This window comes from Talpa europaea (assembly GCF_964194135.1).
Source record: "Talpa europaea genome assembly, chromosome: 16".
NCBI lineage: Eukaryota > Metazoa > Chordata > Mammalia > Eulipotyphla > Talpidae > Talpa > Talpa europaea.
The window spans coordinates 31,975,960-31,989,168 of NC_140084.1; the positions used below are offsets into that span (position 1 = coordinate 31,975,960).

The 13,209-nt window shown below is 40.5% G+C and overlaps 1 protein-coding gene across 1 annotated transcript in view; it reads left to right on the forward strand.

The window, feature by feature from the left end:
* CDH11 (cadherin 11) overlaps positions 1–12,596 on the forward strand; it is a gene marked incomplete at its 5' end in the record, with an annotated part of 48,851 nt that extends 36,255 nt beyond the window's left edge. Inside the window, 2 exons of the mRNA XM_084257110.1 lie at positions 9,592–9,843; positions 12,060–12,596. Of these exons, the coding sequence (XP_084113236.1) occupies positions 9,592–9,843; positions 12,060–12,556 (749 nt within the window). The 3' untranslated portion in view covers positions 12,557–12,596. The remainder of the gene's footprint in view (positions 1–9,591; positions 9,844–12,059) is intronic.
* Positions 12,597–13,209: the final 613 nt, after the last annotated feature.

Below are 13,209 nucleotides of genomic sequence, written 5' to 3' on the forward strand. Positions count from 1 at the left end.
TTTACTTCCCATAAACTTTGTCTTTATCCTCTCCTTTCTCTTGCTGCCTTCAACTGAAGCTTCAAAAACTTCAAATAACCTCGAGTTTCCCAAATATGTCTTGTTCTCTATGTCTATACTTTTGCTCTGTCAGGAATGTATTCTTTCTGCCGATTTCTTCTATTTCTAGTCTCACCATAAAGGATGTCTTGTAAGAAAAGCCTTTACAGGATCCCCAGGCCATTTTGGGTGCCTCCTCGGCTGCACTTCAGGAATCCTGCATTAACTTCCAGTATTTTCCTTATTCTACATACTTGTTTTCCATCTGTCTCCCTATAGACTATGGGCACTGTGGGGGCAGTATCTCAACATTTAAGAAAAGTAAGTTAACCAAATGCATGCATTAAAGAGAACAAGTGTATGGGAAAGCATGCAGTGTGCTTCAGAAATTTCAAACATTACCTATCATGGAAAAATATGATTATAAGATAAGCTTCAGGCTGAAAAAACTACCCATCTTGATGTTGGAGTGTTTAGAAGGAGTCAAAAACCCACCCTTTCCATTCATTCATCCTTTTATTATTCCACAAAGTTATATTGGACATCTAGGGTTTGAATCCAGGAAGAGATGACCTTGAAAAACATTTATTTCACAGGTTTTATATCCAAGATGGGTGAAGTTGCAGATCAAATGAGCTCTGATACCTGAAACCTTTAGAGTTAAGTTTGAACTAGAAAACAAAACAAAATGAAAACATAACAAAAAGAAGTTTGTTTGGAAAGCAGGTGTGGCTAATGAAAGATGAACAGTCAAGACAGATTCACCTTGATTAGACCAATTGGCAAACATCTTTCCTTTTTCTTTTCCTTTGCTCTAAACTAAAACATTTTTTTAAGCAACATCAAAGAGCATCAAATATGCTTTTTTTTTTTTTACTTTTATAATTTAAAGATAACCAACAGATTTCTGTGGAACTTGTTTTCCCCTTAATTGCTTCAATATGGAAGATGCTCTGTTGGCAGATCAAGATGGCAGATGTCTTTTAATGCCCTGCCATTTTCACTGTGTAAATAATTATGTTCCTTTTCTGCTGTAATTCATTGCTGCAGTTTGTCCAACACAGAACACAGTTCATCTGGGAATCCACCCGCTACTCAGCCCAACAGAAAAAAAATAGGTCTTAGTAGAATAGACATGTCATTCTTCCAAGGTTCTTTCTGTTACTGACTTAACTCTTAGGACTTTTCGACTTATTCAAGACCCTAAATGATTATATCCTCCTGAATTTTTTAACTAAAATTAAACTAACTTTTTAAAGTTAAACTAATTTTTTAACTTAGTTTCTTAAACTAAGAACTTCTAAGTCAGTATGTGCTTTTCTAACTTCCTATCACCAATGAGGAAATTACCCTCAAAGAAAAATGAAAGGAGAGTTGATTCTAAGGAATGTGATAAATTATAACAATAAAAGTCTATTAAGACCAATAAACAGTATACGCTGAGATGTCTCATCCATGCATGCGCAGTGGTAATTATTCCTACCGTGTTATTGTGTTTCATATTTTGCCAATTCCTTAGTATCAAAGGATTAAAATACTCTGCTCAGCCCTCTCAGATATGCAGCTTCTTCATTCCGTTGGAACAGGCATGGCAGCCATGTCTTGTGTAAAACAATATTTTTATTAATATGTTAAGGCTACTCTTTTAGATAATTTACTTCATTGTAGAATTTTCTTCACTGCAAACTAGCAGGAAAAGAATAGTTTTCTTCTTGCCTCTTGCATGTTGGTTTATTTGCAAAGCTGTGTGTGCATGTGTGTGTGTTATGTGTGTGTGTCTGAAAATGCTGTGGAAAGAGGTTTTAAATGAGTACCCTTAATTCTTGGGGTTATTTCTGTCATAAAATTTCTATTTTTCTTAAAGCAGCTCTTTTTCTGGGACCTGATTATATTTGGGTTTAGCTAGAGGCTATAATGGGATCCATCTAATTAACTAACCATTTGGGGGAAATTTGATAATAAAAGAACCAATGTAACTGCCATGCAATCATATCAGGATTCTAGGGTTAGCTGTGTGCTAAACAAAATATAGTGAAATTTAGTGGAGTCTGAACCTAGTTTTATTTACATTTTCCGTGTTACTGTGAGCAACTGTTCCCTTCTTTCTTTTTCAATTTCCTTTCCAATAAAACAAGGGTAATTATTCTTTCTGCATAAAGCTTCAAAAATTCTTTGGGATAAGGAATGTGAAAGTATCAAAACAAGATTTGTGCATATTATTATTATTTTTTAAGATTTATTTTATTTATTTCTACATATAAGAATTGGGGTGTAGGCCAGAGATGCAGGGGTGAAAGGATTCACCAGAGTGGAGAGAACAGGCAGATCTACTGAAATATACTGCTGAGAGGAGCAGTGGGTGAGGTAGGAGAGGTCTGCTGTGCCATGTGGGTCAGCTCCATGGTTGGGTATTAAACTCTGGCTGCAGTGGCTAGCGATAGTTTAATAGCGCTGAGACTTTAACCCCTGTGCCACCAGGGAGGCCCGATTTGTGCATATTAAATAAATGTTGCTTAGTTGAATCTAAATAATAGGAAAAGATTAATTATATAAAAAGATGAAAACGCTTAGCAGGAACAAGACCTACAATATAGATACAGACTGCATGGCTGGGTTGGACTCTAAGGGATGGAGTGGGAGAAGATAGACTGGAGATAGACTACAAGCTCAGGAATCAACAAAAAGCTGACTAAGATGTAGTAAAAGGATATCATCCAGCTATTCATACTATTAACACACCAGACACTGCTAAATGCACAAAGGTGAGTGAGATAAGGCCTTCGCTCTCAAGGAGATTATTGTCTGGTGGGGAGCATGATACTTTAGCCATTCCCACAGAGTGTAGTGCAGTATGTACAGTGACCACAGGTCAGTAAGTAGACAGTTCATGTATGTACAGAAAGACACATATGTGTTTATGAAGTTCATCATTTAGCATTAGTAATATCAGAAATGCTGCAAACTTTGAAAATACTGTTTATTTTATTTGTATAATTTCTATGATTTCAGACCCTGAGATTGAGGATGGAAAATACTGGCATCAAAAATTTCAATCAGTTTTTCAAAAATCACATATCTAAATGAGCTCTTAAAAATTCAATTAAATTTTCTAATGATGGTCTTTTGTAACTGTGTAGTGTAGCATGTACACACCTGCAATTATTAAAACTTAAAACTCCACTAACATTTTTGGGACATACTATATATATATATATATATATATATATATATATATATACATTCTCTCTCTCTCTCTCTCTCTCTATATATATATATATATATATGTAGGGACAGACATATACACACACACCTATTTCATACGTGCCTAAACATATACACAGTTATCTCTGTATGTGTATATATATATATATGTATATATTTTTTCATCTTCCTGATAGAGTTACTGTCATATTTCCAGGGAAAATGGAGATGACCCAGAGGAGAGAATTCAAATTATGATTACTCTGCTACTGACTAACTAACTAACTCTCTTCAAGTGTGTGGGGGTTTTTTATGAAGTAGATAGATCTACTTTGTCTCTGAGGTTTGAGCAGAAGGGTTGAGTATCTAGATTTGGGTCAGAAATGAACAAAATAAGAGCAAAGCTTGGCCTAGATTCTCCATTTCTTCAACAGCTCAAAAGAAGGGCTCAGACTGATACACCCAGGGCATTTCTGCAGAGGCTAAGGTGCCTCTGATCAGGTCAAGCAATTGGGGAACTTTAGCCTCGGAGCAGCTTCTGTGCTTGCAGAAGAAAAGAAGTGGCAAAGAAGTGCATCTGAAGAACTTTAGGGGTACTACGGGGGTGACTGGTTCCCTCACCTTAGGTCAAGCCTCTCTCCTGACATCAAGGTAAAGAGCAGAATATACGAATAATTTACTACTGTGCTTCCTCTTTTCAAATTGTGAACACATAGTGAGTATTCCCATACTTCTACCCATTTTGCTCTGTTTCCCATTTTTTCCCTTATTTTGGCTAATACAGGGTTGGCATGCAAGGCAGCCTAATCATCAAGGGCTCTTTCCTCATTGTAATTTTCCCTTTTAATGTCAGTTCTATGTATCCCTCCATTGGGCTACATCATCATTATCACCCTTATATTTGCATCCCCAAACTGGTACCAGGGAAACCATCATTATCAGGAACATTTACATTTTGTAGTATGATGACAAAGCCTACACGTAAGAGCAGCATATAATTAGAAGTCTAGGTTGTAGACCTAAAAATTTGGAACCTGAATTTATTTTCTATTAATAGCAACACCACAGTCTTTGCATGACATATACTAGTAATTAATGTTCCCATCTGCAAATTTTTGCTTAAGAATAAAGCAAAGATTTTGGGGGAGAATAAAATGAAACTGGCAACATATCTGTGGCTAGGGATGAGAACATTGGGTGCCAAGATGAAAATCTGAGGTGCTGGCAAATGATTTTTGTACCATGGGAAATATACTGCCCAGAACTGAAGAGCACGAACTGTTTTCTTACCTCTGGATGATGAGTCCTTCTGTGCAGGCAACAGCATTCAAAGCTTCAGTGACATTTCTAAGAATTCACTTTCCTCTCTTTGCCAATAAGTTCCCCTTCCTCATTAGCGTCTGCTCAGAGAGGAGAGCTTCCAGAAATAAATGAATATTTACTGAGCATCTCCAAAAGACTGGCACTGTGCTAAATACCTTTAAGATCAGACTCAAACTAAACCCTAAAAATCATTAGTGTCAGGGGTGAGAATTTTGAGACTCAAGGCACCCACTTAATATGTCTGAAATCAAACTATGAATAGGTTGCAAATTCAAGATTCAAACCCAGGACTGAATCCAAATACATAGAAATTTACTCTTTGGGTATTCTATAAATAAGAAGAATCTGTGAAATGTTTTGATGGAAGTTTAAACATTGATAGAACATTTGTGTTTTTCTGCCTCACTTTTAACCATGGAGCCAATTTGAAATTCCCTGAAATTGTGTCCTCACTGAACCTCTTTTTTTCTTGGGTCACAATAACCTTCAGATTGTGCATGCGTAGATTGGGGGAACCCTCTCAAAGGTAGACAGGGAGTGGTTGGCTAGTTAAAATAATTCAGATGAAAGAGAATCCTAAAGTTAAACCCAGGGTGCAAAATTGACTCCTAGTATAGGGGCTAATAGGGGCTGAGGTTTGAGCAGAAGGGTTAAGTATCTAGATTTGGGTCAGAAATGAACAAAATAAGAGCAAAGCTTGGCCTAGATTGTTACTGTTAGTTCCTTTTTCCATGTGTTAATTTAGAGTTGTGTTTTTTTTTTTTAAGATTTATTTATTTATTTGTTTGTTTGTTTATTTATTTATACATGCACTGGGTACAGTCAGAAGCGCGGGAGGGTGAGAGAATTCACCAGAGCGGGGAGCAGAGCAGGCAGAAGGACCGAAGTACCCTGCTGAGGGGAGCAGCGGGCGGCAGGAGAGGTCTGCGCGCCATGTGGGACCCTCCTCTGGTGGCCGGGGAGCAGCCGGGGATCGAACCGGCACTGCAGAGGCTGCGGGCAGCTTCGCAACCCAGCGCTCAACTGCAGCGCCACCGGGGAGGCCCCTAGAGGTTTTTTTTGGTTTTTTTTGTTTTTGTTTTTTTTTTAAAGCATTTATTTATTTATGCATAGAAGATCTGGGGTATAGGCCAGAGGCATGGGGCATGGTAAAAGGATTCACCAGAGATAGAGTGGGGAGAAGAACAGGTGGATCCACTGAAACACACTGCAGAGGGGAGCAGTGGGCAAGTCAGGAGAGGTCTGCTGTGCCATGTGGGTGACCTCCCTGGCCAGGGATCGAACTCAGGCCATAGAGGTAACAGTAGTGAGACTAAGCCCTAGGCCACCAAGGAGGCCCTATTTAGATTTTTTTTTTCCCATGAAGCTCTTGCCCATTATAGCTCTTTTTATTAATGAAAGATCATCTCAGGCCAGAGTATTGACTCTTCTGAAATGCTTTCCCCAAAAGACGGCTTCACCCTACCATTGGTGCTGGCCACTTGGATCTAGAGGGAGTATACAGTTCATTCATTCAAGCACCTTTGACTACCTCCATGCCATGCCAGACTGGCTAAACTTGTCCCTATGTGCCATATTCACCCTTCACTAGCTCACCAGTCCTGGAGATTCTAAACATTGAACATTAACTTTTCTCAGAGGATGATTCTTTGAATCGTCCTGGAAGCAAAGCACAGAGGACAACCACGGCCTTTCATTACAATATTCACTCCCATTAACAACTCTGTGAGGTATGTTCAATATCAACCAATATCCTCACTTTAAAGATGAGCAAATGAGGTCTTGATGGGACAAACAACTAATTCTAAAGCACATAATTACCGTAGTTTAAGAAGAGACCCTCTGTCCATTACTCTCCCACCTCCTGAACCAGTCTTAAAACCCGCATGTGAAACATGTTTGAAGTCTCAGAGATATTTGAAAAGTTCTTGAGATTCTAGTGATCTCTCAGAAATTATAAATGGTTCCCTCCGCTGGGTACCACAATGAGCTTTTATGTAATCGTTTCAGTGTGTCTGAGAGGACTCAGCTGTTTAGAATAAAGAACATCTTGAATTCTCACGCTGGTGTCCTGCTCAGACTCATGTTTTCCATTAGTGTTTGATTTTCAATTACTTTTATGTGTAAAACAGCCGGCTGTGATCTGTAAGTCTTGCCTAGATGGCACACTGAAGAACAGATTTTAAATTATGGTTTCCACAGGTTTGAAAAAAACAAAAGCACTCAGTTCATTCCCTCTAACCCAACACCATCGGTGAGAGTGGGGACCTACAAGATAAACCTAGTCACTGATTTATTGGGGATGTTATTCATATTAGGGGTGTGTGATAAATTTAATTAATTTGCTTTTCCTGTGAAATTTTTAATGTTGATTATTTATTTATTTATTTTTTAAAAAGTATTTATACATACAAGAGCTGGGGTGTAGGCCAGAGGTGCATGGGGTGAGAGGATTCACCAGAGACAGTGGGGAGCAGAACAGCTGTTGACTGAAATACACTGCTGAGGGGAGCAGCAGGTGAGACAGTTGAGGTCTGCTGCACCATGTGGGTCACCTCCCTGCCGGGGATCAAATTCATGCTGCAGTAGCTACTGATAGCTTCATAGTGCTGAAACTTAACCACTTGCGCCACCAGAAAGACCCCTGATTTTTTATTTATGGGGCGTGAGTCACATCTCAGATCATTAAAACGTGTGAAAGTCCTAACTGATCTCAAAAATTTTTTAAGAAAAATCATTTTGAAATAATTGTTACAAGTATATAAATTGTAATCAATAAGTATAAAACAATGGTATAGTCTATGAGAGTCAAAACTGAATTTTTAGTTAACATTTTATTTGTCCAAATAAGTTTTATTTTTTCATGATTTCCCAGAGTATATATGTACTTTTTCCCAGTGACAAAAACAGTAGATATATTACACAAGATTGAGAAAATTTAGAAACGAGAACTGTTCTGCCTTTTTTAAATTGAGATGTTGGATGCAACAGGCAAAGAATGTTATTATAAAGCTTGCCAAAGCCAGTGGGTACACACACCTTACCTTCTGCAATACTCATATTATCTGCCCACCCCTAAAAGAGGTTGAATCTGCCATTTATATGTTAGTTTGTTTGTTTTTTAACTCACGGAGAATATATTGCATTTCCTTTAACATAAAAGATATCAATTTAATTTATTTTTATTTTATTTTTTTAAGATTTATTTATGTATGTATGTATGTATGTATTTATTTATTTATTTATTTAGTTAGTTAGTTAGTTAGTTAGTTAGTTAGTTAGTTAGTTATACAAGCACTGGGTACAGTCAGAAGTGCAGGAGGGTGAGAGAATTCACCATAGCCAGAGCGGGGAGCAGAGCAGGCAGAAGGACCGAGGTACACTGCTGAGGGGAGCAGCGGGCTGCAGGAGAGGTCTGCGGGCAGCTTCCCAACCCAGCACTCAACCGCTGTGCCACTGGGAAGCCCCTCAATTTAATTTTTTAGATGCTAAGATATTTTTTCTGCAACAGGAACAAGCCAATGGTACTGTCATTCCCTTTCAAGCCTGTTAGTTATTGGGCTAGTCTGTCAGTCCTAACACTCACTTCACTGTAAATTATTGATTCTTAACTCACAAATGGAGGCAGGCCAAACTGAGCATGGGTGTGTGGATAGGATTTGATGGAGCATATTCAAATCTTCTACTATTTTGTAATTCCAATGTTTTCCCCAGAGCTCACAGCCCGGAATTTTTTTTTTTTTTTTAATTTTGATTGGCAAAGAAAAAATGATGAGGAAGAATTGGGCGTCATAGGTTACGAAAGATTGAGAAATACATGCAAGTCAACCTCAGGAATGAGGGTCAAAACTTTCCCCAGAACACAGTTACACTGTTTGTTCAAAAAGCATTTCTTTGAATGTCTGCTGTGTATCTAGCACTGGAGAGGCTGAGATGAATCAGATAAAATTCCCTGATCTCCAGGAGGTCAGAGTCTGGGAGAGGTCAAAGTGGTTATGTCAACAAATAATTACAGAATAGCGGGATACCAATTTCTGTAGGAATAGACAGTGTTATGGGTTGCACAGGAGATGAGGGGAAAGGTCTTGGATCGTCTCCCTCAAGAGATGATGTTTGGATTCAATTCTGAGGCTTGAGGGCTTCCGCTGTCATGATAAAAGGAGCAGTTTCCGGGGGCCTCAGAGCAATGGGTAGAAACGGAGGCATGTGGAAGAGCGTGAGTGGGAAGAGAGTAGGTTCTGCATACCTGGCTGAACTGAGGCATAAGGATGAGAGGGGGATGTGAGCCTGGAAGACTAGTCTCAATGACTAGGGTAATACCTGGTCCAAGCGCAGAGGTGGGCAGCATTGTCTGGACAACAGAGCAAATATGGCATCATTTTAAGCAGGAGGGGTGGCATGTTTAACTGTGTAGTTCATGGTGCTTGCGTTTCAAAGAGAGTATAAACCTGATGCTGGGTTTTAAAAAATAGTCCCTCTTTACAGAGGATACTTGCCTTAAGCACTAGAGTGGGCACGTGGTTGGGGAAAGGTTGGCGGGTGGGCGGCAAATCCCTGTAGAGCAAAATGACTACCCCAAGGTTTTTTGTGAAATAGGAAAAGTGCACATAGGAAAAAGAAACTTTTGTTCTTTTCATGCTCACTTCTATATTTAGTTCTATGCCAATAAATCCTAACAGTATAGAGTATGTGGTTGAAGTCCACATTTCTCTTCTAACTGATGAAGAGGGTAATCCCCAAACAAAAAACGGTGGTTAGCTGGCTAACGAAGGCCTTTGGTATCCGCCAAATAATTTCTGATTTCTGAGTTTTGTTCCAAAATACAGAAAAGCTTATCCTGTGATCCTATCATGCCACATGACTTCGGTTTCTATAGATACCCAAAGAACAAGTGGGAAAGTCTGGTTGCTAACCTTGGTGATGACAAGAGCACCCTAAAATCTGCCAAGCTGAATGCAAAAAGAATGTGAAGGCTGTGATTCAAATGTTCTCACAGGAGCGCACACCTTGTCTCCTCTCTTCCAACAGATAACACCGCAGGGGTGTACGCCCGGCGTGGAGGGTTCAGTCGGCAGAAACAGGATCTCTACCTCCTGCCCATCGTGATCAGCGATGGTGGAATCCCGCCCATGAGTAGTACCAATACCCTCACCATCAAGGTGTGTGGGTGCGACATGAACGGGGCGCTGCTCTCCTGCAACGCGGAGGCCTATATCCTGAACGCCGGCCTGAGTACTGGGGCACTGATTGCCATCCTCGCCTGCATTGTCATTCTCCTGGGTAAGGATCTCCCTGGTCACCTGCAGCGTGGGCTTTCCCACCAGGTGCTCATGCTTGAAACACATATATTTCTCAAGTACAGGCTGGTTACTGGGAACAGCTGTGGATACATTTTGAGGCAGGAACGAGTCATACCTGCTTGCATGCATGCCATCATACCATGAGGGAACAGGTGATCTGATAGCAGCATTAGGGGGAGGTGATAAGCAATATGCCTAGCAACACAGGACTGCACAGCAGAAGGCATCTGGGGGTGCTGGGTGGGTGCACCAGGGGGGATGCATCAGAGATGATGGGAAGACAAGGAATCAGGAAGAGACCTAGTATAAGAGCCATCATTTGCCTTACAAGAGGAAGGAAAAGAATTAGAGATAGGAAGCCTAATCATGGAGACAAAGATTATAAAGGAACCAAGTGACTAGGCCAAAGTTGACCTGATTGAAGCCAGGTCTTGGCTCCTCTTATCATAATGTAAACCATCTGGGTGGATGCCAACCCCCTGCACCCAACGCCCTTCCCCACCTGGGAAACTTTACCTGTACTTGTAGCCTGAGTCAGATTCTCTTCTTATGCATTTCATCCCATTGGTAGTTCACTCTGTAATAAAAGGAATGTGCTGATGCTAATCATATCTACCCTCGCTGGGCCTCAGGAAGAGTAGACAACCCCAATCTCAAAAATCAATTTTGAATATGTCTTACACCAGATTTAGTCTTTTCCATGACATTCAATTCTCCATTGAATGAACTAACAGGGCCCAAATGCATAATGAGCCAGTGAGTTCAGTGCAACAAATAGTTGCTGAGTATCATCTGGGTACCAGATCCTACATCTATCTCTGAGGGATAAAGAGAATCATCATACAAGATCTTGGTACTCAAATGCACTCATAAGGAAAACAGGCATGAACAGATAAACTACAGAGCCACATGGTTAGTGCCATGAGGTGGGGTGGGGGTGGCCTGATCCTGCCTGGAAAGGACAGAGGCCTCCTCTGGAGGAAGTGGCATACTTCTCAGATGCTGAATGAGCTTTCTCAGATGCTGGTGAAGGGGACAGGAATAAATCAGTGTTCCAATCTTCCAAGGGATTATGAAAGTTCACAGTCTAGTGAGGAGCCAGATGTGTAAACCATGTGATAAACATTATGCTGATATAAGAACAGAGTCTGGAGCATGCTCCATGACACCACATGGAGCATCCTGTGGTGTCAGGATGGGATGCCAGGAAAGCCTTTTTGGGTGAAAGATAAGAGTCAGCCAAACAAAGGCAACGACAAGTAGTGTTTGCCAGAGGGTGTTATCAAGAGCAAGGCACAGAAGCAGAACCCAGCCCTGGAACCATGGACTGTCCCAGCAAGTACAGACACTTGTCCCTGTACCTCACAGGAATGTGGACCCAGGGGAGCTGTCAGTCCACTTGCCAAATTCAGCCACAATCATTTTCTTCACTTTGCTGAGTATGTGGGAGAGTGTTCTAATGGAACATTGTAGAAACCCCTTGTGGAAAGGACAAGGGATCGATAATGAATTACATTGTGTCTGAGCTTTCCTTGTAAGCAACTCTGCTCACTCATCCTAGATTACCTGAGCTAGTGGAATCCCCTCTCTCAGGAAAGAGATGGAGTTGCTTCATCTGGAGTTTCCACTAATACTATTTTCTGATGTTCAAATAAGTAGGAAAAGACTTGTTTCCTGGAGATTTCATAAACATCCCCTTTTACATGTCGGGTCTGAAAAGTGTCCAGCTATGCTTATGTAATAAGGTTTCATATTAAAATAAAGTAGAATCAATGCTGACCCCATCCTGAGACCTCTGTGCTAGGCATGACCTCCTGTAAAAGGTAGGACCTGAGTTTCCACATATCCTCATTCCTAAACTATGGAGAAAAAGCTCTCCTCATTTGCCAAAGACACTGGCATATGCTACTTTTAAGGGACTGCACATCAACATATTTAGAAGTTGACTTCCAAACAGTGTTCGCTTCATGTTTGAGAAGTCCGCGACTTGCCAGTTTGTAGGATGTAGTATTTTCTGGCAGCATTTTGCATAAGATGAGCCAGGTGGAGGATGCTTTACATCTTTGGGGGATCCAGATAAAGCTTTCATCCACAGACTGGCCCCAGACCTAAAGCACAACGACCCTGCTTGACCATAGCAGAGTCCCAGGAATACCGGGCTTAACCTCTGCTGACTTTCTTTTTCTTCCCCCGTAGTCATCGTAGTATTGTTCGTGACACTGAGGAGGCAAAAGAAAGAACCACTCATCGTCTTTGAGGAAGAGGATGTGCGCGAGAACATCATTACCTATGATGATGAAGGGGGTGGGGAAGAAGACACAGAAGCCTTTGATATTGCCACCCTCCAGAATCCCGACGGCATTAATGGATTTATCCCTCGCAAAGACATAAAACCCGAGTATCAGTATATGCCCAGACCTGGGCTTCGGCCAGCACCCAACAGCGTGGATGTGGATGACTTCATCAACACGAGAATACAGGAGGCGGATAACGACCCAACCGCTCCTCCTTATGACTCCATCCAAATCTATGGGTACGAAGGCAGGGGCTCGGTGGCAGGGTCCCTGAGCTCCTTAGAGTCTGCCACCACAGATTCAGACTTGGACTATGACTACCTACAGAACTGGGGGCCTCGTTTTAAGAAACTAGCAGACTTGTACGGTTCCAAAGACACTTTTGATGACGACTCTTAACAATAATGATACAAATTTGGCCTTAAGAACTGTGTCTGGCGTTCCGAAGAATCTAGAAGATATGTAAACAGGTATTTTTTTAAGTCAAGGGAAGGCTCATTTAAAACAAGCAAAGTTTTACAGAGAAGATGCATTTACGAAAACTGCAAGGACTTCAAAGTGGTAAATACTGTGAAGTACCTTTTCTCACAAAAAAGGCAAATATTGAAGTTGTTTATCAGCTTCGCTAGAGAAAAACCACTTGGCATACAAAATATTTAAGTGAAGGAGAAGTCTAATGGTGAACTTACAATGAAGGGAAATCGTTTCTGTGTTACGAACATCTAAATCTTTTCTTTTTCTTCTTTTTTTTTTTAATTTGTCAAAGAAGCTTCCACGAAATTAGAAAGGACAACAGTTCTGAGCTGTAATTTCGCCTTAAACTATGGACACTGTATGTAGTGCATTTTTAAACTTGAAATATATAATATTCAGCCAGCTTAAACCCATCCAATGTCTGTACAATACAATGTACAATTATGTCTCTTGAACATCAACCTTGTTACTGCTGATTCTTGTAAATCTTTTTGCTTCTACTTTCATCTTAAACTAATACGTGCCAGATATAACTGTCTTGTTTCAGTGAGAGGCGCCCTATTTCTATGTCATTTTTA